Source organism: Rhinolophus ferrumequinum, chromosome 3 (genome assembly GCF_004115265.2).
Source record: "Rhinolophus ferrumequinum isolate MPI-CBG mRhiFer1 chromosome 3, mRhiFer1_v1.p, whole genome shotgun sequence".
Taxonomy (NCBI): domain Eukaryota; kingdom Metazoa; phylum Chordata; class Mammalia; order Chiroptera; family Rhinolophidae; genus Rhinolophus; species Rhinolophus ferrumequinum.
Genome location: NC_046286.1, coordinates 32,694,924 through 32,719,098, shown reverse-complemented (window position 1 = coordinate 32,719,098; position 24,175 = coordinate 32,694,924). Strand labels below are relative to the sequence as shown.

Here is a 24,175-nt window from a genome sequence, read left to right as displayed (position 1 = left end):
TTGAACTTAAAAAAAATTCAAAAAAAAAATTCAAACATTTAACATCTTTGCTAAAAAAAAGCCTTGCAAGAAATTACACCCAAGCATTGTATATTTACAAATGAATTTAAGCAGAACAGTATTTTGAATCTATTATGATGAAGTAAGCAAAAATTTTGAGATAGAAAGAAAAAGCCACATAATTTTACAAAAGATCTGACATGTATAAAATTGGATACGATGGAATACCAACGATAACAATGCACTTGAATAAAACATATCTGAGCTACTAATGAAGCAGCACAGATCACAGAGGCTAAGAGCGCAGGCCCTGGAGCCAGCTGGCCAGGCCCAGAACTCGGGCCCCACGGGCTACCATGGGCCCTTAGCATTCCCGTAACCTCTCTTGCCTCCCGTCAAATGGCGATGGTAAGAGGACCCACCTTGCAGAGTTGCTTGATGACCATAAGAAGTGCTGTGCACAATGGCCGTTAAGATTAAGCACACAGTATTTACTGTTACTGTTGTCAGGTAACAAAGCAGCCACCTCACTAAGTGATCTTCTCATCATGTTTAGTTTGTGTTCCATCCAGGAACCTGCTCTAACCCCCTGGAGTCTATTCTCTTTGTTGGAGATATAACTACAAGAAAACCCCAAATGGTTGGGTAAGTTGGCACTGCTGCCTCATCCCACAGCAGCCTAACTGTCACATGCTCTAAACATGGGCATTTCCTTTGATGAAGGGAGATAACATGGGATTCCCACATGGTCATGGACACAGTCTAAACCCAGCCAAAGCAAAGAGCATGACAGCGAACACCCAAATGTCCCTTTATCACTTTTGGTGCTCTCTTTGCTAAAACTACAACTCCAGGATAAAAGGAGAACAACTTCAGGAGGCTGCACGACCACTAACCAAAAGAGAGCCTGATGCTGAACCAGACAGGCCACGGCACTCGTGCAGGTCCAGATACTGCTGCTGGTGGATGTATATTGTAGAGCGGGAAGGAAAGGGATGGCTTCTATGTCACCTTTAGGGGACTCTGGAACCGTTTCCCTCAGCCCCCAGTACACATGAACACTCTGGTCAGCATTTCTAACCCCCTTAGGGAAGACTACACTGCCAGACAGGTAAAGCAATCATATTCACGAGTGGGAAAATCTTTTACTAGAATTTGTACGACGCTCAGAAAATGAAAGTCAAGAGTGAAAGAATACAGGGTTCAGTGTACAGCTGACCCTTGAACCACAGTTTTGAACTGTACAGGTCCTCTTACATGTGGATTTTTTTCCTCAATAAATACGGTACTGTAAATGTATTTTCCCTATGATTTTCTTAACATTTTCTTTTCTCTAGCTTTATTGTAATATAGTATTTAATACATATAATAAAATATATGTTAATTAACTGTTCATGTTATCAGTAAAGCTTCTGGTCAACAGTAGGCTAATAGTGGTTAACTTTTGGGTTAACAAAAGTTACATGCAGATTTCGACTGCACAGGGTCAGGACACCTAACCCCCATGTTGTTGTTCAGGGGGTCCATAGTAATTCCTACTGGTAGCCAATCAATTTCATGGAATAAAAACCTACCAAAATTGCATAGTACCAGTGTATGCATAAAAGTTGTACTTTAACCTGCCTTCCCCAATTTTCAAAGACATTATTTTGAAAACATGTCTGGATTTTAATCTTTACATGTAATTTAGATGAAACAATTCTGTTCCCCAAATATTTACAGGGCTCAATAAAACGGGCACAATTGTGGTACAAAACTAATGTTCAAACAGAAGAACAAGGTGTGATTTAAAAAAATCAGCCGTTATTCTATCAGTGACTGATGCAGAAAGCCCAAAGCATGAAGGCCTGACCAACCCCTCATAAAACCAGAAGCTATCCACTCCCACACTCCTTGTCATGCTGCTACTGATACTTAAGAGTTACGTGAAGTCTTCATTGTTTCACTTATGTTTTGATACTGAACAGAACACGTGAAGTACACTGAAGCCTCTAATTCTCCAAGCAATTGCAAAGCAACTCTCCTATCCCAGTGTAATCTAAAGAAGTCTAGCAGATAAAGCGGCCTCACTACGATTCTAGACCAAAAGAAACCGCTTTTCATGCTCAGATTGTCAAATATCCTAAATGCTTATTTTTAAAGCCCCAATATTAGCATCCGACAATTTTTAATTATCACACGCACACCCATGCCTGCACAAATTCACAAGGTATTAATGTTAACTGAAACAATAGCAGCAACACTTCAGTCTCTCCTTTTTGGGTGGCGGGGTGAAGGGTAGGGAAGAAGGGACTGTCTTTTCTGAAACTAAACAATGCTGCAGACAATTTCAACTATTCCTAAGACATCAATTTGCTTAATTCTACTGGTAATTACATAATGACAATCATAATAATAAATATATGTTAATAAAAATATATGTAATTAGTATTCTTCATAAGACGTAACTTCTTTCTTATTAAAACTTTTCATCTACACAATTCCCATTTGATTCAGTTTTTCTAAAGAAAAGGAAATATTTTACCTCAAAAATTATGCTGTACCAAAACAAACTGGCTGCTTATTTGTAAAGTATGAACTTAAAATAGAATCTTAAAGTTGTATGCTTAAGTAATCTGTATTCCTGAAAATTCATATATTTCACCTTAAAGACAAATACTGCATGACTTCATGGAGTATCACTTATATGTGGAATCAAAAAAAAAACGTGAACTCATAGAAACAGCAGGATGGTGGCTGCAGGAGCTGGTGGGGGTGGAAATAAAGGGAGCTTGGTAAAAGAGTACAAACTGTCAGTTATGAGGTGAGTAAGGTCTGAGGATCTAATGTATAACAACATGCTGACTATAGTTGATTATACTGTATTATATAATTAAAACTTGCTAAGAGAGTAAAACTTGTGTTCGCACCAAAAAAAAAAAAAAAGTAAATATGTGAGGTGATGGATGTGTTAATTAACCTGACAGTTGGAATCTTTCACAATGTATGTGTGTATCAAATCACGTTATACATTTTAAATATATTACACTTTTATCCGTTATATCCCAATAATGATGAAAAAATATTTGAAGTATTAAACAATGTACAATTTAAGGAATAAAGGCAAAAAAAGAAATTCCATGTAATGTTCAGAAGACAATTCATAATTTCTTTACCATTAATACTTAAAAAAATCTTGATCATTAATATTATGTTCTAGTATTTTTTTTAAAAAAGCATTAAATAAAAAAGGTATGAATATGAATTTTCTGTTCTGGGTACTTTACATATATTAACTAATTTAATCCCCATAACCTTATGACAGATACTACTTATGAAATAATTGGATAATTGGCCATGTTCTTACAAACAATGCCTCTCCATAAATGTGTGTGTCTGAAAGTGTTTTGTGTATCACTTCATATCACATTTACCTACCATGGAAATAAATTTTGGTGATTTAAAATGTCTGAAATGTTAAATTTCAAAGTTACAATAAGGAAAATAAACCAGATAGAAATAAAACAAACATTCACTATGAAAACTGATTCCATAGGAAAAATCTGTAAAACTAAAGCAAGAATTAGCAAATTCTAGTGAATATTTAGGCCTTGTGGGTCATATGGTGTCTGTTACAACTATTCAATTTGCTTTGGTAGTGTGAAAGCAGCCACAGAAAATATGTAAATGAATGAGTGGCTGTGTTCCAATAAAACTTTATTTGCAAACAAGCTGCAGGCTTAGTTTGCCAACCCCTGGCCTAAAGAACAGGAAGTTTTTGGATCAGTGACTGCTCAGAAATAATTCTTTCAAAACTGAAATGTTGAAACTTTTCAAAAAGGAAGTAAGTAGTGATTATATAAAACTATATTCTTACGACATACCTGAGCTGGGGGCATGACAGTTGCAGGTAAGGGATTAGAAATCATTGGTCCAAAGATGTCCAAGTCATCATTCAGGGCTGGCACTGGCGGAGTGTTCCCATTGGTCACTGGCGCCTCAGCAGGGCCATCTGAAAAGAACACAGATTCTCATCTTAAAGGAAAACCTCTTAGTACCTGAAACATGGCATTATTTTTAAAATATATGGTTAGAAAAAAGAATAGTTCAAAAAGTTGGCAATAAAATATATATTCCCCTTCTACTCCAGGTTCTATCCTCTTTCTCAAACTATTTATAGTTTTGTTTATCCTTCCAGAAATAATTTTTTACCCACCATAATCTATATATCCAAATAGAATGTGTGTGTGTGTGTGTGTGTGTATACAAACACCCATTCTTGCTAATTAACCAAACCCCTTTTTAACAGTAGTATGCTATTCACATTCTGCATCTTGATCCTTCCTCATATGCCAGAAACTGTTCTGAATACTTCACATATATTAACTCATTTAATCCCCATAACCTTATGACAGATACTACACTTTTGAGATAACTGGATAACTGGCCATGTTCTTACAAATAATGCTTCTCCATTATTGTGTGTGTTTGAGAGTGTTTTGGGTATCACTTCATATCATGTTTACCTACCTTGGAAAGAAATTTTGGTGATTTAAAATGTCTGAAATGTTGAATTTTAAAGTTACAATAAGGAAAATAAACTGGAGAGTAACAAAGAACATACACTATGAAAACTGATTCTACAGGAAGAATAGGAAGAATCCATAAAACTCTGAAATCAACCCTTAAACACCCAGCTCTGAAATAAACCTCACAGCCAACTTCTGTGATGGCAGCACAGCCACTGAATGTACTGGGAAAGGGGCCTGACAGAGTGCCAACGTCTCCTATCGGCTTCCTACTTACCCTACCGTTGAAAACATTTTTTTAAGTTTCTTTTATATCTCCTTTTCTGTTACTCTGTTACTGCAGAATTTATAAAGTGTAATGGGCGGGTGCTGGAGAGAGCTTGCGAACATGGTATTCCACGACACACAACATCACACAGCTCGGTTTCCTGTGGCCACAACCACATAAAAGTTCAGAGCCATCACAACTCTTAATCTCATGGGACTTACATCCTAATCGAGTTTCTATTTTAACAATTTATAATCTCATTTGATCTCTTTGACATACCATACACTCTCAAAGGCAAATCAGTCATCTTTTAAAACTTCTTTAACATTGAGTAGGATGTCTTGCATAGAAAAGGTACTCAATAATTGACCGATTTAATGGAAGGTCTACCATGAACTGGGTATTTCTACCAAAACCCACAGAAACGCATAGGTTTCTTTTTTGAAGTACAACTATAGAAATTGGTATCTTTTATTTCCCTGTTTAAGCTTCAGTAAATCACAAATTATTATGGTCACAATAAAAGTTTTTACTACTTAATTTATAAAACTGTGTGAAACCCACAAGAAGTTAGTTTGTTAGAGAACAACTACAAGTATTTTTCAATAATTTTAAGTGATATCACATTTTCAGAACCGTAAAAAGAAATACATTTACTATACATGTATGTGTTACACATATCTCTAGCACTATGGACAAGTTCAATATGAAGAAATAAAACAGTGCATTGATTATTACTGATTTGTAATATGTAGAATTTTAAGCTAAAACACAACTATGACATAAAAGAATTCAAATGACTCATACATGAAAGTAATTTTTTTCATTTCTAACCCTTTCAAATGGAAACATTCATTTTAAAGTTAGACCTCTTTAAAGATCTTTTGCGTTTTCCAGTCCATTCCACATTCTGTGCTTAGAAACATGTTTAAAACAATGTATGTATACAAATACAATACAAAAACAGTTTCCTTTAAGTAAAATTGTGGAGGTGGGGTGGAGGGATTGCATTCTACCATATTGCACGGACCTGCAATAACTTATTTATTCAGCCCTTCCCTACTGGCCATTTAGGTAGTTTACAGACTTTCACTATTACAAAAACTGAACAGGAAATACCCACAGTCCTTAATACAAAGCCTACACAGCTCACTTCCCACACTGCAAGGTAATATGACTGCTGTCTCTACCACTGCACTGTAAACAGCTCCATTCTCTCATTCCATTAAAAAGACTATTTAAAAATGCTTTTTGGAATCTCAGAAAGGCATTCAGCACAAAGAACAAAATTGGGCTCTCTTTGTAACCACCTACCACAATTAGTGAAGTTCCCATGAAAGTCAACTCACAATATAAGTCCAAGGGACTTGGGAATCCTTTAGAATGAGACAGAAGAGTGTCTGCTTGGGGATAGTGATCTTTGTGGCAAGGTTGACACTATTTTCAAGTGATTGGGGAAAATTCAGCTCCAAAACCTAAGGCAAGAACTTTCTTCCAGGACTGACAATGGTTTTCCTTTATCCAGCCTCGTGGACCCAGGTGACTCCCCTCTGCTCTCTTTTTTCTTTACCCCAGTCTTCCACCCATATTATCCACTAATATGATGGACTTCTCCCCCATCAATTGTCCCTGTTAGGACAAAGACTAAGTAGTCACAGAATTGTTGAAAAACAAATCTTTAACCTAAATGAAAATTTCTCAGCCTTGCAAAATCAGTAAATACAAGTTCCCAATGGATTTCAATGTTTGCTAATTTGACTCACTACACTTGGCTTGCTAAACATATTATTTAAAAAGGATTGTTTCAATTAATTTTGAAAGTTGTTGTTTTTGATTTTCAGTATTTAAAAAGGACAGTTCAAGTCATTACCATCATTACAAACGAAATGTTTCCTGGATGATTTTAATAACTGTTTACATGTTATCATTTTTGTTTCCATGAAATATGGGAAGGACATCTTCCATTATCTCCAGTTACAGAAACCAGGGCACAGAGAGATGAAACGACTTGCTCAATGTCGCTTCTCTAGTTCAGTAGCAAAAAACTTGCACTAGAACAGAATCTTCCGACCCCTAGGCTAGTGAGTGTTCTTTTCTTTAAACCACATTTCATCAACTGAACAAAGAGATCACTTAAAATTCAGATGGTGAGAAAGGTGAAGGGATTAGGAAGTACAATCTGGTAATTACAAAATAGTCACGGCAATGTGAAATACAGTATGGGGAGTATAGTCAATAATACTGTAAAAACTATAGTTGTCAGGTGGGTACTAGACTTATCGGGGATCACTGCATTAGTTATATAAATGTCTAACCACCATGCTGTACACCTGTAATTAATAAAAAATAATACTGAATGTCAACTGTAATTAAATATATAGTCACAGGATAGAAAGCACAGCATAGGGAATACAGTCAATGGTATTGTAATAGCTGTGTACGGTGTCAGAGGGGTAGCAGATTTGGGGGAGTGTTCTCACTTGGTGAGGGGTCTGAATGTCTAATCACTAGGTTGTTCAGTACACCTGACACTAACAAAAATAATTCTGAAAATACAAACCAACTTTTAGTTTATCATTATTTGTACTAAGTTAGATAAGCAGTGACAGAAACAGTTCAAAACCCATTCAGTACCACACTCCCAATTCCTCACCATGTCCCCATTCTGCTCTCCTCCCACGCCCAGTATCTTCTCAGTTTCAAGGAAGGGATACAGTGGATGTGCTCATCCCTGAGCAGACTGGGCTGAGGGAAGCAAGTGCGGCATATAATGAGTCAACAGTATTCACAAATCCCTGGGAGCTCAATGCGTCCTTTTGATCCAGGGTTCACTAATAGCAGTCTTTGCTGATTGAATAAAAGCTCAGAGGCCAGCAAAGCAATAGAATACCAAGATGCTGAAAACAGTTTTTCAGCCTATGTAATTTAAAAATTAAAAAAAATAAAGCATATTCAAATTAAATGGTTTAAATAGTGCAAATCACCATAATCTAAGAAAAATATTTAAATCTGCATAGGTTACATTTTGTGTGCAAAAATACGCATGCACACAGGCACACGCCCAAACAAAAGGGAAAACCTCCTCCTCCAGGGTGGAGGGCACCTCAGACCAGGCCACACAGCGCCTTCTGTGAGAGAAGTGGGTGTCTGTGCAAACAACTCATCAGAATTCACCACAGACACGCACCTCGGTGTGAGTTGTGCTCCTTGCTCAGCTACAGAATGGTGGCAGGAGCAGCCAGAAGCAGAAGGAGCCAGCAGCCCCCTTTAATCAGTATGCACAAACAGTAGTTGGTGGACAATAAAAATAATGGGAGATCCAGAGTACAAGAAAAGCCTAAGGCAAATGGAAGAAATTTAGCTGGGGACAACATCATAAAGAACGATAATGAAGCACAAAGGGCCCCTTGAAAAGGCAATGAGCAAACAGAAGAAATTAGGACAATGCAGTAAAATGAAGAACGAATTTCAATCTTAAAGACAAGGCATCAGCCTACAGTTAGTTGCTTGTGGGTAACCATTTTCCTTTTATGTCACCTTAAGATTTCAGACTAGTGTTTTATCTGGAAACTGAGTTGGTAGACGACTGTTTTAAACTGCACACATACCAGAAATTTACAAGAAAAGGTTAAAATGTTTGAGCTAAAGAAAAAAAGTTAGAATCAGTGCTCCATGGCACATGGACAGAAGGCCTGCCCAGCATGCACTCACTGCCAACTTCACACCATGACACTGACAGATGCTTTGAAAGAAGGAAACATTTCAAAATGACAAAGTCATGAAGGCCAGTCTCTACCATCTAGAAATCATTCACATGGTGAGTGAGACTTGATTCTACCTGTGGCTGTTCCAGAACTCATCTGACACCGACACTTCAAATGAGTGAAGGTAAAGTATTAACATTTAAAACAACATTTAGTGGCTGCTTCTTGGCCCATTCCAAGTGCCTTTGAACGATTATTTATAAACTAAAACGAAGTAAGAATATAACACGTTGCATTTTAATAACACATTTTAATGCTAACATTTTTATTTAAGTTCTATTGCCAGGTACTCTGATCAGATATAAAGTATCTCAGTTCAATGTCAGAACACCTCAAGGGAGTTTTTACACAACAAGCCTAAGATTTCAACAGAAGTCTGGTGGTGCACCTGGAAAACCCAACTGCTGTCACCAGTTTGAGAAGCTTTTCCTGGTGCCCTCGGGCAGGCAAAGGGGCGCCTGGAGGGTGGGGCTGGCTGTACTACCCTCCTGAGCTCTGACTCCCGAGCCCACAGACCCGGCACCATGTCTGTGATGCCACCACAGATGACATCACCCTCATTGCTCAGTCAGGCAGACGGACTGTCCTCCCAAAGCCAGAGACTGCAAACAGGCAACCTCCCCAAGTGCCTTGATCATTTCATTTTTAGTTTCTAATGGCATCTGAACACACTCAGATTGACACGCACACCCCAGAAAGCGACAGGCCTCTTAACTCCACCCTGGCACCGCATTTATAGCCCGGAGCCACTGTGGACTCCCTCTTACCCTCTCACCAGGAAGCGACACTGCAGCTGTCTCCTTAATGCTTGGCACAAAGCAAATGCTCAACACATGATTCATGAATTGAAATGCTCTCCAACACAGATTATGGGAAGATTTCTTGGTGATAGCACAGCCATGATGGAAACAACAATCAAGTGGTCCTACTCTGGTGGGAGAAAAGTGGCAGAGTGACACTATTTTTGAAAAGTACCAGTGACCTGGTTACAAAATCCTCCTTTAGTCCTTGCCCTCCTTACCTATCACCACATTTAGCACGAGCTGATCTTTCCTCCTTGAAAGCCCCTCCCTCTGAGTTAGGGCCACATTCCAGGGAAGACCCTGTGGCCACTGCTACTGATCCTTGCTGGCTCCTGCTTCGTTTTCAGCCACAGCTTACACAGCCTACGACCCTTATCACAACTGCTTCCTGACTGGAATCCCTACCCCGTGGCTTCCTCTCTCCAGTGCATCAATGACAATGAGGTGGGAATTATCTCTCTACATCAGAAATGTGTCCTCCAGAGCCACTGTGTCCACAGCTTGGTGCATCACTGCTGGCACAGCACCACAGAACTACCCAGGCCCCGTCAGTGTCCTCTACCAACCGCCTAGAGGGCCGGGGCACATCTTCCTCTCCTCTCCTGCAGATCTGTTCCCAGTGTGCTACCATAGCCCCCGACCCGGTACTCCGAAGCTGTCTGCTCCATCAGAGGCATATGGATTTTAAATCATAAAATGCTTTAACAAAGGTAAGGTACCAAGAGCTGTGTTTACCTGAGTAGCTGCTTATCTTTTCTATGTTATTCGCTCTAAAGATGACCTCCATAACACATTAGATTTTACTTGAAATAAGTTTGCACAGTACACACACACACACAAAAACCCACCTCATTTCCTCCTCGTCTGACTTAGCAACAGTAAGAAAGTTAACCTCTGAATTAAAAAAAGTATAATTTAAATTGGGAATTTTAACATCCCAGATTTCAAAGTAAATTCTCATAACTAATTCTCTTACGTAATCCCATGTCTCCCCTCAGTGATAATTCTGGCTTCAGGTTTCCAGATTGAAACCGCATCCTGCACTTGCACACACAGATCTGCATTTTCTGGTTCCTACTAGAGTCGCACAAACTCTGCTGGGGCTCAACAAATATTAATGGAATTCATCCTTTACTTGAATGTCAGAGGCATTTAACTAGTCATAATCTATTTGCACAAATAAAAAAAAGTCAAAAGAGCAACATGAGCTTTTAAGTATTACTAATGTAGTTGAAGGCAGATAAGAAGATGGTAAGTAAATGGATGTTATGTTTTTCATTACCGATTTTGACTGAGCGTGAACATTTAGCCTTGAGTACACCCTTGCTACCATGAAAACTGCCAAGTCTAATTCTTCATCAGTAACCACTGAGGCGTCATCCTAAGAAATGAATTGAAAGTGGAAAACAGCAATGATTAAAGAAGGCTGCTTCCATGAGATGCAGTGACGCTCTCTTTAATGCAAAACTCCTTCCTAAAGCTTTAATAAAATTTTCATGTTACTCCAAAAACCCTTTTCAATGCTACTCAAGAAACCATTTAAATCTTTTTCCTTAATAAACATATTATTTGGAATTCCTTTGTATTAAAACACGTAACTTGCTTTATGAAATGAAATAAAACTCCCACGCATTACTTTGTAAATTAAAGTCACAAATGTCCATTTGAAGCACATTAAAATTTTCAAGCTATAAATTGTTTTCATATGCTTAAAAAATATAGGTGCCTGAGAGTTAAGTGGAATTAATTTTTATTTTTAAAGAATCTTTCTTAACGCTAAGTAAGTAGTATTTAGGCTGATGTACTAAAAAGACTCAAGTGGTCTGAAAAGACGATCTTAACCTTCTCGTTCTGTTTAACCCTCCATTTTTGAGCCCCTCCACGATGCACGTTCTTACAGTCGGGCTGGTTCAGGAGCAGGGATGCCCTCTGCATGGGGACGCCGATGCTGTGCGCTGGAGCCCTGCGGCACTATAGCTCTTTCAGAAGACACACGATTTAGAGCTGCTGTCTGAGATTGCGGAAAAGTGGTCTGAGAAGTAATCTTCGTAGAACTCAATGTTTTCAATATATGTCTACATATAGGTATACACACATATATACAAAGATATATATAGGTATACATATATATTAAGATGTATGTATAAATCGATATATATCTCAAGTAGTTCTGTACCATTTTACAGCCTCAAAAGAAATATATAAATATGAAATACCAAATTGCATAAAACAAATTTCTTCCTAAATGTTTAACAAATGGTGACAGACTAGATTTCTTTGAGGCCACCCAATTGCCTCAGCTCTTTTAGGCAGCTGCAAATCCTCCATAGGCCAAAGCCCAAGCTTTGTGACCATGGTCCCCACGCCTGAGCTATCTCTTACTAACCTTTGACCTGACGTTCAGCTTATAGGCTCAGCACAGCACTGCGTGCAAGTTAGTGCTAGGTGCTTCACATTTCTATATTCATTTATTCTGGCCACCAACCACAGCAGGGTTCTTATTTCCATTTCCCAGATAAGACGCTAAAACCCAAGATAGGTACTGCCTCTAAAACCGGTGCTCCTCTTATGACACAATCCTGCCAGCTATCAATTTCACAAATAGGTCCAATGTCTGTTGAGTCAAACACCTTACTTTGGTTCATCTTAAGAGCTGAGACTGGACTTTGGAGTCAGAGATGTGGGTCTTAGTTCTACTGTCCAGAAGCTGTGCCTTGAAAGTTAACTTTTGCTAGCTTAAGTTTTTTGTATTAAAAAAAAGGGAAAAGAGGAGGGCAAGGGGGGGTGGGGTGGTGTGTGTGTGTGTGTAAAATACCCTTTATCCTAAAGGGTTGTTCTAAGGATGTAACGTGCCTGTGCCAGACACCGTGTTTCCCCAAAAATAAGACCTAGCCAGACAATCAGTGCTAATGCGTCTTTTGCAGCAAAAATTAATATAAGACCCGGTATTATATTATATATTATATTACATTATATTATACCCAGTCTTATATAAGACCAGGTCTTATATTAATTTTTGCTCCAAAAGACGCATTAGAGCTGACTGTCTGGCCAGGTCTCATTTTCGGGAAAACATGGTGCTACAACTGCCAAAGCCCCATACGAGTGCTTCTTGATGGCAAAGGCTACCTCCCACTCTAGAGGTTGAATATTGTTTTACTGGCCTCATTACAACTAGAGTGAGGTCATATAATCCAATTCTGATCAGGGGACCCTGAGAACTCTGATGGGGCAATTTTAAGGAAAAACTTTCCTTTCTGAGAAAAAATCTTGTAAAGAAAAACCATCCTTTGGATGTGGTCCTGTTAGGACGAGGAAGGTGCTGTGACCATGTGGGCACACACCTAAAGATTAAAGTCAGTGCTGTGACAAGGGTGGTAGAATGGGAAGAAGGAAGAAGCAGCCTGGCTCCGGACCTCTGTTCCACCACTTCCTGAGCCACCATGCCTCCGGATTTCTCACGCAGCACGGTAACTAACTGTCTTATGTTTCAGCCACTTTTAGGCAATTAGAAATAGCCTCCTTCACAGGTCATTTTTCTCTTCTTTAAGCACCTGAATATTCTCTCTTTGCTGTCCCGTCCATCAGAGGCACCACCGAGAAGCTGCCCCCTCTCGCTCACTTCTAAAATCCGGATATCATTAAGAGCCGTCCTCCACCGTTTCTGCTGCCATCAAGTATCTGCCTATTCCCGGTTCTTCTACAGCAATATATTCATGTATCTGCACCTTCTTTCCCCCACCAAGGTGTGATTATGAGAAAATAAAACCAATTCCTAAGACCTCCTTTTTGAAAGGGTAATAATAGTTTATAATAGCTCACTGAACATACTCTTCGGAGCAGAAGCAATTTAAGTTTTTATCAGGTTTTTAAACTGTATCTGAAAAACTTCACAGCCTATAAAACTACTTCAGATGCTTGTGCTGGAGTATTCCTTTGCTTTATCCCTTCCCCCGGAAAGGAGGGGTGTTCACACAAGTACATAAACGTCCTCCTGGTCTGCTCAGCTCACAACATTGGAGCTGTCCGAGGGCTGCTGATGCTCAGCCTGGCGTTCTTTCCATCAGCTCATTCCCAAACCTGTTTTATTTTACAGCACATGGACTTTAGGAAATAGATATTTCCCCGTAGGAATTTTCTGCTTTAAAGGTAAATATAGCGATTACTGTTGGTATCTTATCTTTTCGTTTGTTTCTGTCCAGAAAATCTTTTCGAAACAAAAACATCTTAGGGGAAAAAAAGGGTAATGTAGTCATTTCTTTCATTATATAAAACTGTAGTACGTGTTATTAGATAACTAAGTAGGTTATATATTGGTACATGTTTAATTACCATTGTCAACCTATCTTAACTTGGCCATTGTAATAAGTAAAGCTTTTATTTCCTGAAATACAAACGTGAATGAAAAATTTTAAAACTTGCTCAAAGCTGTATACTCCTTGACCTTTTTAAATAACTAAAAACTTAGGGAACCTCTATCTACTCCTTTGCAGGCATTCCTTGAAGATATTGTGGGTTCAGTTCCACACCACAATAAAGTAAGTCTCATGAATTCTGGGGCTTCCCCGTGCATATAAAAGTTGTTTACACCATACTTAAGTCTATTAGGTGTGATAGCTAAAAAAAATGTATATACCTTAATTTAAAGACACTTTATTGCTAAAAAATGCTCACCATCATCTGATCCTTCAGCGAGTCAATCTTTTTGCTGGTGGAAGGTGTTACCTCAATGTTGGTGGCTGCCTACTGATCAGGGAGGTTGGCTGCTGGAGGTTGGGGTGGCCGTGGCAACTTCTTAAAATAAGACAACAATGAAGTTTGCTGCACTCTTCTTTTCACAAATGATTTCTCTGTAGCACGCAATGCTGTTTGATACCATTTACCCAAAACTTCTTTCAAAATTGGAGTCTACTCTCTCAAATTCTGCCACTGCTTTATCAACTAAGTTTATGGAGTATTCTAAATCCTTTGTTGTCATTTCAACAGTCTTTATAGCATCTTCACCAGGAGTAGATTCCATCTCAAGAAACCACTTTCTTTGCTCATCCATAAGAAGCAACTCCTCGTCCATTAAAGAGATGGCAGCAATTCAGTCACGTTTTCAGGCTCCACTTGTAATTCTAGTTCTCTTATTGTTCCCACCACATCTGCAGTTCCTTCTTCCGTTGAAGTCCTGAACCCCTCAAAGTCATCCCTGAGGGCTGGAATCAACTTCTTCCGAATTCCTGTTAATGTTGATACTTTTACTTCTTCCCACGAATGTTCTTAATGGCATGTGGAATGGTGAATCCTTTCCAGAAGTGTTTCAATTTACTTTGTCCAGATCCATCAGAGAAATCACTATCTATGGCAGCTATAGCCTTATGAAAAGTATTTCTTAAATAATAAAAAGTGAAAGTCAGAATAACTCCTTGATCCATAGGCTGCAGAATGGACGTTGTGTTAGCAGGCATGAAAACGTTAGTCTCATTGTACATCTCCATCAGAGCTGTGGGGTGACCAGGTGCATTGTCAATGAGCACTGATATTTTGAAGGGAATCTTTCTTTTTCTTGGCAGTACGTCTCAACAGTGAGTTTAAAATGTTCAGTAAACCATGTTGTAGGCAGATGTGCCGTCAGCCAGGCTTTGTTGTTCCGTATAGAGCACAGGCAGAGTGGAGTTAGCATCATTCTAGAGAGTCCAAGGATTGTGGGAAAGGGAAATGAGCACTGGCTTCCCCTGAATGTCACCAGCTTTATTAGCCCCTAATAAGAGTCAGCTTGTCCTGTGAAGCTTTGGAGCCAGGCATTGACTTCTCTCCTTTAGCTATGAAAGTCCTGCATGGCATCTTCTGCCAGCATAAGGCGGTTTTGTCTACACTGATGTTTAGTGCAGCCAACTTCATTCGTTGTCTCAGACCTTCTGGAGAACTTCCTGCAGCTTCTACGTCAGCACGGGCTGCTTTGCCTGCACTTTTATGGAGACTGGTGCTTTCCTTAAACCCCACGCACCAACCTCTGCAAGCTTCAAATGTTTCTTCTGTAGCTTCCTCACCGCTCTCAGCCTTCATAGAACTGAAGAGAGTTAGGGCCTTGCTCTGGATTAGGTTTTGGCTAACAGGAATGTTGTGGCCGGTTTGTTCTATCCTGACCAATAAAACGTTCTCCATATCAGCAATAACGCTTATCATTTGTGTGCTCACTGGAGTAGCATCATGATTTTCTTCAAAAACTTTCCCATTGCATTTTCAACTTGGCTAACTCTTTGGTACAAAAGGCCTAGCTTTTGGCCTGTCTTGGCTTTCAACATGCCTTCCTCACTAAGCTTAATCATTTCTAGTTTCTGATTTAAAGTGAGAGATGTGAGACTCTTTCTTTTGCTTGAATACTTAGAGGCCATTGTAGGGTTATTAACTGACCTAATTTCAACAGTGCTGACTTTCAGGGAATAAGGAGGCTCGAGGAGAGGGCCAGAGACAGGGGAACAGGCGGTCAGAGAAACAGAACACACACACAGGTTTATTAAGTTCGCCATCATATATGGAGGCCCAAAACAATTACCATAGTAACATCAAAGATTACTGATCACAGATCACCATCACAAATATAGTAACAATGAAAAGGTTTGAAATATTGGGAGAATTACCAAAATGTGATGGAGACATGAAGTGAACACATGCTGCTGGAAAAATGGCACCGATAGACTTGCTCAATGCAAGGTTGCCCAAAACCTTCCATTTGTTAAAAACAAACAAACAAACAAACAGTATCTGTGAAGCACAATAAAAGGAGGCATGACTGCACTTAAATAACTTAAAGTAAAGCACTAACTGTTCAGGCAGAAACTTCCCTAGATTAAAGTGAGCAAGTATAAGAATAGATAACTTCAGTTAAGCAGTGAATACAGCCCTGAGCTACATTTTCATTACAAGATCATAGCTGATTCTTTGTGAGACGCCTTCTGGAGCACTGCGAGCATGCGATCCTCTGACACCTTCCTTGGTCCACCCCAGACACACACCCACCTCTGTGCCTGGTAGGACGGCTGCTCAAAGCCTCCTGACAAGGGGCCAAGCTGCTTTGCAGTGTGCATGGAGCACCTGGCTGGTCACAGGACAGAAAGCCCACAGGAGGGCTTTCCACCTTTAGTAAAACACTGAACTGAAGCCTGGAAGGTCACGTTTAACATCAGCAATGTATGATTCTTCTCAAGATCTATGTTTATAGCATGTGCTCACCCTTGAATATTTCATTCTCAAACAGGGTTTTTCCTATTCAAGGGAAAAAAAAAAAGCACTGCTGAATTACAGTATTATTAGTCTGGGGGGATTATCCTAACCAATTGCTAAGCAATCTGTCAGTTTTTATCATATAAAAAATAACAGCATAATTCCCAGTTTAGAATAAACTGTACAGGTAGGGGACATGAAGACCATCACCCCCACATGCCCTAGAAGCTGATTTCAGTTCTTTTCTAACATAAGAGGTACATATATATTCAAGCCAAGATGGGTCTTAGTCTGGAGTTTGATTAGAGTATTCAGGGATCGTACCATTTGGCTCTTAGTCAAGAGGGGCCTCAAGATCTTAGGTTATATCCAAGACTAGAAGACAGGTAATAACCAAGTATCTGACCTCATTTCTGGTATCAGAGAAGAAAGCACTGAATAAATACTATTTCTACAGCCTTCAAATGGGAATTTACACCTAAGTATGAAACAATTCTTGCAGGTAAGAACATAAAGCGGAGGTCAGCAAACTAGTGCCTATTTTTAAAGTTCATTGGAACACAGCCATGCTCATTTTTTTATGTATTTGTTTATATTTACTTGCACACTATAATGGGACAGTTGAATAGTTGCAATAGAAAGCATATCACCTGCAAAGCCAAAAATACTTGGCCCTTTTCAGAAAAAAATTGCTGATTCTTGAGAAAAAGTATATAGAGAGCATTTTATGTTTGACCTTGGGATGGGGAGTAAGTAGATCAGGAAAGGTGAGGTGCAGGAAGAAGATTTAGCTTGAGTCACCAGGTTGAAGAAAAGAACATGGGCTCACCAAAATCTCATTTAAAGAGAAGATCAAATTATAGTTATTCACCGCTTAACGATAGGAATACGTTCTGAGAAATGAGTTGTTAGGCGATTTCATCACTGTGCAAATACCAGAGTGTACTTACACAACCCTAGGTGGTACAGCCTACTACTGTACTTACATGTGCTGTACTTTCATACGACTGGCTGTGCAACAGGTTTGTTTACACCAGCATCACCACTAACAGGTGAGTAATACACGGCATTAAGATGTTACCAGGCTACACCGTCACTAGGTGAAAGGAATTTTTCAGCTCCATTATAATATTACAGGACCATCATTGTATATATGGTTCGTTATTGACGGAAAAGTCATTATGCGGCCCACAACTGTACTAAAAAATGATCTTAACTATTACCCTATTATGAGACTACTCAAAGTGAATTAAATTAACTCTGGGGGGCTTTTCTCTGTATTTTCTGCAAATGTTTTAAGTTAATGCTTCTTCTGGTCTCATATGGGGATACACTATCATTTTTGCATGAGCGTAAATCATACTTCAAGGCACTTGCTCCTTACTCTCTACTGTATTTCCATTTATAGGAGAAAACAAGAGTACCATTAGGGGAAAGTGACATGCTTAAGAGCAGGAAAACTGTCTGCTGCCCAAGGTAGACACCAATAATCCATCCTGATTTAGGACCACTGTATATTTTGAGCTGAAAGGGACCCTTGATTCTCTGTGGTCTCTTAGGCTTTCAGGAACTTATCAAATCTCGTCTTTAACACAGCTTAAAAAAATGTCTGTACATATTTATAAAATAATTTAGGACATTGATAACCAGCAGGAATGAAGAGCTGTATGTGCTCTGGTTAAGATATTCCCTGTTCCCTGCTGCTAAAACTCCATCAGCAAGATATCCCTCTTTCTGACCTTACCTCCCACCCCTCCCACCTTTGGAACTCTTCCAGTGTATGATTTAAAACTGTCAGTCACCAGCAAAATACTCGATATATCCTTCGCCACTCCTTCAAAGATTCTCTTCACCTTCCTGCTATAAATGAACATAGATTCCCCCCGTAAAGAAAGACACTGTTTCCTGAAGTTCTACCATTTTCTACAAGAGAGTTATCTCAGGAAATCCACAGACCCATGAGTGAGAGAAATAAATGTAAACTGATGCAAGCCACTGAGGTTTTGGAGTCGTTTGCTATGTAGCATGGGCAGCAATAGCTTGACTATCACAGAAATTGATACCAGAAGAGGGGTACTGCCATCACCAAACCCTAAAACTTGTGGTACCGGCTTTGAGATTGGGTGGCGGACGATAGGAAAACACTTTTAAGAGCTTGAAAAATGGAGACACACTATGTGACGATGATGTAGTTGGTAAGCAGTCCCAGAAATTATCAGTAGGTAGAAAACATATCAAATGAAGTTTTAGCAGAGAGGGCCTAGTTGGCTCCCACAGACCTCAAAGTCAGACAAATAAATGTTTTTTTAGTTAAACTTATTAGGGAGACATTGGTTAATAAAATTACATAGGTTTCAAGTGTACGATTCTATACAATAATATGTCATCTGCATATTGCATTGTGTGCTCACCACCCAAAGTCAAATCTCCTTCCATCACCATATATTTGACCTCCTTTACCCTTTTCTACCTCTCCCATCTCCCCTTTCCCTCTGGTAACCACTAAACTGTTATCTGTGTCTGTGAATTTTTGTTTGTAATAAATATTTACTGATATAAGTTGTTGAGCTCTGGGGGTTGCCTGCTATGCAACATTACTGCAGCAATAGTTGAGTATCTAAAGCCAGTCACTCACTGTCTACTAGACCCCATTTAAGACATTGTTATAGCAATTTTTCTTGTCCTGAAACCTGCTCTACAGGTTTACTCCCAAAGGTAAACATCCCATAATTTCAAATGGCCAGCAAATCCTACTGGCTCTATCTTTTAAAAACATCCAGAACCTGCTTACTTCTTATAGCCTCCAACACCATATCCTACTCTAAGCCATCGTCATCTCTGACCTGTATTATTGTTAATAGTTTCCTTACTGGTCTCCCTGCTTCCAGGCTTGCCCTGCTACAATCTATTGTCAACATAGCATAGTAGCCACAACAATTCTTTAAAAACTAGTCAGATTACCCCTCCAAAATATTTCCAGGACACTCAGTAAGAGCCAAAGCCACCATCTGCCCACCTCTCTCCTTATCATTTATTCCTCTCCACGTCACTACCCCCCCAGATCACTCCACTCCAGCCACACTGTCATACTTGCTGGTCCTTGCACATATCAAGTAAGCTGCTACTGAGAGCCTTTGCACTTGCTGTTCTCTGTGCGTGGAATGTTCTTGCTCCACATATCCAGATACTCACAACTTCTTCAGATCTTTGCTCCAGTGATGTCTCAGTGAGCACCCTTACCCCTAAGCCTTTTCAAATTACAACCACTCATTTTCGTTTGCTTTTATCTATAGCTCTTACCATATATGACCCATGACACATTTTACTTACCTATTGATTCACTGTCTCCTCAGACAGAATGAAAGATCCAAGAGCTCAGATATTTTTGTTTTCTTTCATATCTATCTCCCTGGTGCACACAATGATGCCCAGACACATAATAGACACTTAATAAGTATTTGGTGACTCAACGAATGAGTCTGTAGGAAAAGAGTCAAGTCTAGTTTATATCTTACATTTCAAATTTATAAACTAATAAACCAGGCACCTAGACTGGAAAGGACATGCTACAGTGAAGAAAAAGATGCATATAGTTTGGGTAAGATATTTTCTTACTTTGGCAATAAGTCTTTCTTATTTTCTCTCATTTATAGCAAAGGAAATAAAATACAAAAACAATGACGACTAGAATTCAACATAATTGTATTTAGAGTCTTGGACTGAAGCTTTATTTTCAAAATTACAGTTTTTAAAAAATAATTCTAATATACTAATTATTTTTACCACTACAGAAGATTTCTACCTCCATGGAGGATATTTCCATGTTATACTAGCTCCCAAAAAAAATGAATAAAAACATTCAACCCTAATTCTTAAAAAAAGATTTACTCAATAACAACCAAGATCAATTTTCAGCAAAGCAGTATATGAAATTCAACTCTACCCTTCAACTATCTTTCATTCCTTAAATGTTAACCTTTCTCCAAACTAAAAATTTTTGAAAAATTAATTACTGCTTGAAGGCTCAGATATTACTAAAAATAACCATTTATCAAGCTATTTTAAAAGAGGAAAGAAATGTAAAAAGAGCTGACAATATTTGTAGATAAGCACAGTACAAGTATTCCTTGAATAATAGCCTGTTTACTTGCCAGGCAAACAACATATATCTATCAGCCATGAAAATAAATATGACATTAAATTAAAATGAGCACTTCTTATCATCAGATATATAAAAAGAATCTGGCCAGTAGATCTAGGTATAAAGTGTGTTGCTTCAGTTAATCAAAATTAAATTTTACTTTAGCACATTTTAGAAGGCTACCCCAGAATTATTATTTTATTTTGCTTAAGGGACTCCCTCACCTCCCGCACCCCCGACTCTGCCAATGAGAGAGAGAGAGAGAGAGAGAGAGAGAGAATGTGCTCTTTACTTTAAATGCTGAAATGTCACAGGGTACCAACCTTTCAAGACCACTTTGATATCCCTCCTTCCCCAAGGAACTCATTACCTGGATTGCAGTGAAGACAGAGCTGACAGCATTACTAGCTCCTTATCTAAAACTTGAATTCTGTGGGAACTCAGCAAAGTAATCATACCATTTTCAAGTGCAGTTAACAGGTATCTTTTAGCATACTGACAATAAAGTCATTCTTTTCATTTGAAGTAAAGACTTCAACAGTTTCGTGAAAGCTCATGGTGATTTGTACTTTATTACTCACCGAGTCCTAAAAGATCAACAGTGGGCTCTGCGGCTTTCTTAGGGCTGGTGCTTTTTTTAGGCTCCAATTGCTGATCTTCTTTCTTCTGCAGCTTTAAAGTAAATAATCAGATTTATTAATTTTTCTGAAATAAACCAAACGAGGCTTTTAAGCCCCAATTAATTATACACATTTTTGACAGTTACTGTAATGAAGCCTAGAACATTTATTATTACATAAAACACAAGTAAACATGATCGCTGAACTTGCAATGACAAACCTTACATATTAGGACTCCAAAGTAGTGAATATACAAATTTCATCTTAATTTAACTGTTCTTAACCATTTAAATCCTTTATGTGAAATTATACCTTTTTTAAGAACAGTATTTGGTATTCTTTGCTAGCTACTGTTACTGTGTGCCCGTTAGCAGACGATGGACGGGACAGGGAGTCTTCAGGAGCACTTACTCCCCTCATCCACCTGCCTACCCGTGAGACACCACTGCACCAAGAAAAGCCTCATGAAATGTCATCTGATCATGTTTTCCTCTTGAGTCCACACTATCAGTTACATTTTACAATAATATTCTTCTAGTTCTCAGGAGCCCAAGTCACAGTTACGCATTCCAAACTATCTTTCTCTTTCTCATTTATATGAAAAAATGTTGTGTAGGACAGCATGAAAAACCTACATCTACTGGATTCTCAACTCGAAAGCCTACCTCTTAAATCAAGAAAATAAAACATTCATTCATTTACTCATTCACTTCTCAAACCATTCCTACAAGATCATTTCTTCTATACCTAAAAACTTCTTAAATTTGTTGTTACATGAGTTCATTTTCTGTTAGCTATACAGATACGTAATTTCTAATAACTATATCTTACTATATCCACCCTTACTTGTTTTTAGTCACTACTGTCTCCCTCCATTATTTTTATCAATTAGCCCACCATCACAGATACCAATTCTTTAATAACCTTCTCAAATACAAAAGGATCACCCTGCTAACTATATATAATTTTCAGAAGTTTAACACAATCCATCTCAAATTCTCTTTTACTTTTCAACCTCCAATACAGGTAAGACTTACCTTGCTTGGCTAGTAATTCCAAAGAAAGCATAGTTTGTAGTAACAAAGTAAGTAATTCTTTTCAACTGAATACTAATTCCCCCCCCCTTTTTTTTTTTAACTGCATGACTTGTGTTACTATAAACACCCAAATCGGCAAGAGAAATCTGAGCATTTAGTGCCCATAAGCACACAGACTTCAAATACTCCCAGACTGGATCCTGGGACCTTCCTGGGATCGGTCTTCATTTGTCACATCCCAGTCTTTAACACTCTGGATATTAAGACTTAAGTGCTTTATGCTTAGTAGGTACTTAAAAATCTAACCAATGATTTAATGTATAATAAAATTAGAAAGACTTAAAGTTGAAAATAAATTTAGATATTCTGGCTAAACTTATCCATTTTGAAAATTAAGTGAGGTTCAGATATTATACGCCAATTAAGGATAGAATAACTAAAACTTATTTTCTGTCCCTCAATTTAGAATTCTTTCTTTGGTATATAATATTTTATTGAATCTTCTTCCATAGAAAGAAGCATGGAACAGACACCAAACCTGTGACAGATTCCTTCCTATTTCACTTTCTTCAGTCTAAGAATCAGGAACGTCTTCAGGCTAAAATGATTTCTTTTTAAAAATTCAAATTCAAATTCTAGTTGGAGTTATTTTCCCAACAAATCAGAATTACCTTTTAAAATATTGCTGAGTATGAAATTACCCACTCATTATTTGAAAAGAGGAGAAAAAGCCAAGTCCTCTAGTAATTCTGACTCCCACTCTCAGAACTACTGCAAACAATTGGGAAAATACCTTTTCTTTCAGAAGCCCACACATCTGTATGTATCCTAGAGCTTCTCTTCTTTAGATTTCAAATGCATAATTTAAATGGGTGTTTATCAACGATTTCCACAGGAAACTATGTAATAGAGCACATGCATATATATATATATATATATAGTTGTATAAGGTTAAGAGAAACTTGAAGGCAAGAATAAGGGAATATCCTAAACAGAGTTTATCAAACTGCAGGTGCAGTGCACTACTGGGTTTTGAAATCCATTTTATAGGTAACAACGAAAATTTATTTCTGGCATTAAAAAAAACAATGAACTAGAACAGAAATCAGAATGTACTGAACAAAGTAAAGGTAAGTAGTCAACTGTTTTGCACACTTGTGCAACAAGTGAGTACACGTAAGCTGTACTGGATCACAATGTAAAACACATTTCCTACCAGATCACGGGTTGAGAAACACTGCTCTAAAGATAGCCTCCTCCTTTGCTCTTACAGTGAGTCAACTTATAAGAGTGAGGGATATCTATGTCCCAAACCTTACCAACTACTCCAAACAGAGTAGATGGATTTCAACAATTCAGAAATGAATTACCCTTATAAGTGGCATCTATCTCATAAGTAGTCCCACAAATCATAAAAGCAAGAGTTGTTCACTTTAAAAACTGTCTTGTATTCGTTCAGCCTGAAATCTTGCTGAGGCAGTACTGTGAATACACTGATGTGTGGCAGAGATAATTTTAAAGGTCACTCTTCTGTTATCTTCGAAGTGGTTTAAGTACTCCCTTATACGAGTTAGAGCTACAAAGATTAAATTCAGATGATACTCTTCTTTGCTCATAAATGTAAACGTAAGAAATTAACCTCATTATTTTTATTTTGAAATATATTAAAAGAAAACTCAAGGACAGATACACCAAAACACCAAACTATATAGACGAGGAATATTCCTGATATTCTACCCAGAAGACTTAATATTTTAGAGCTAAATATCCATAAAAAAATATTAATTTCCTATACAATTTCTTTGAGTGACTTTACAATAACAAT

At 38.3% G+C, this 24,175-nt stretch overlaps 1 protein-coding gene across 2 annotated transcripts in view; it reads right to left on the bottom strand.

The window, feature by feature from the left end:
* Positions 1-24,175, bottom strand: part of SMAP1 (small ArfGAP 1) — a 131,420-nt gene that overhangs the window by 5,779 nt on the left and 101,466 nt on the right. For both annotated transcript variants that reach the window (XM_033099464.1, XM_033099472.1), the window contains 2 exons: positions 21,275-21,365; positions 3,864-3,991 (listed from right to left, as the gene is read on the bottom strand). In XM_033099464.1, coding sequence (XP_032955355.1) covers positions 3,864-3,991; positions 21,275-21,365 — 219 coding nt within the window. The remainder of the gene's footprint in view (positions 1-3,863; positions 3,992-21,274; positions 21,366-24,175) is intronic.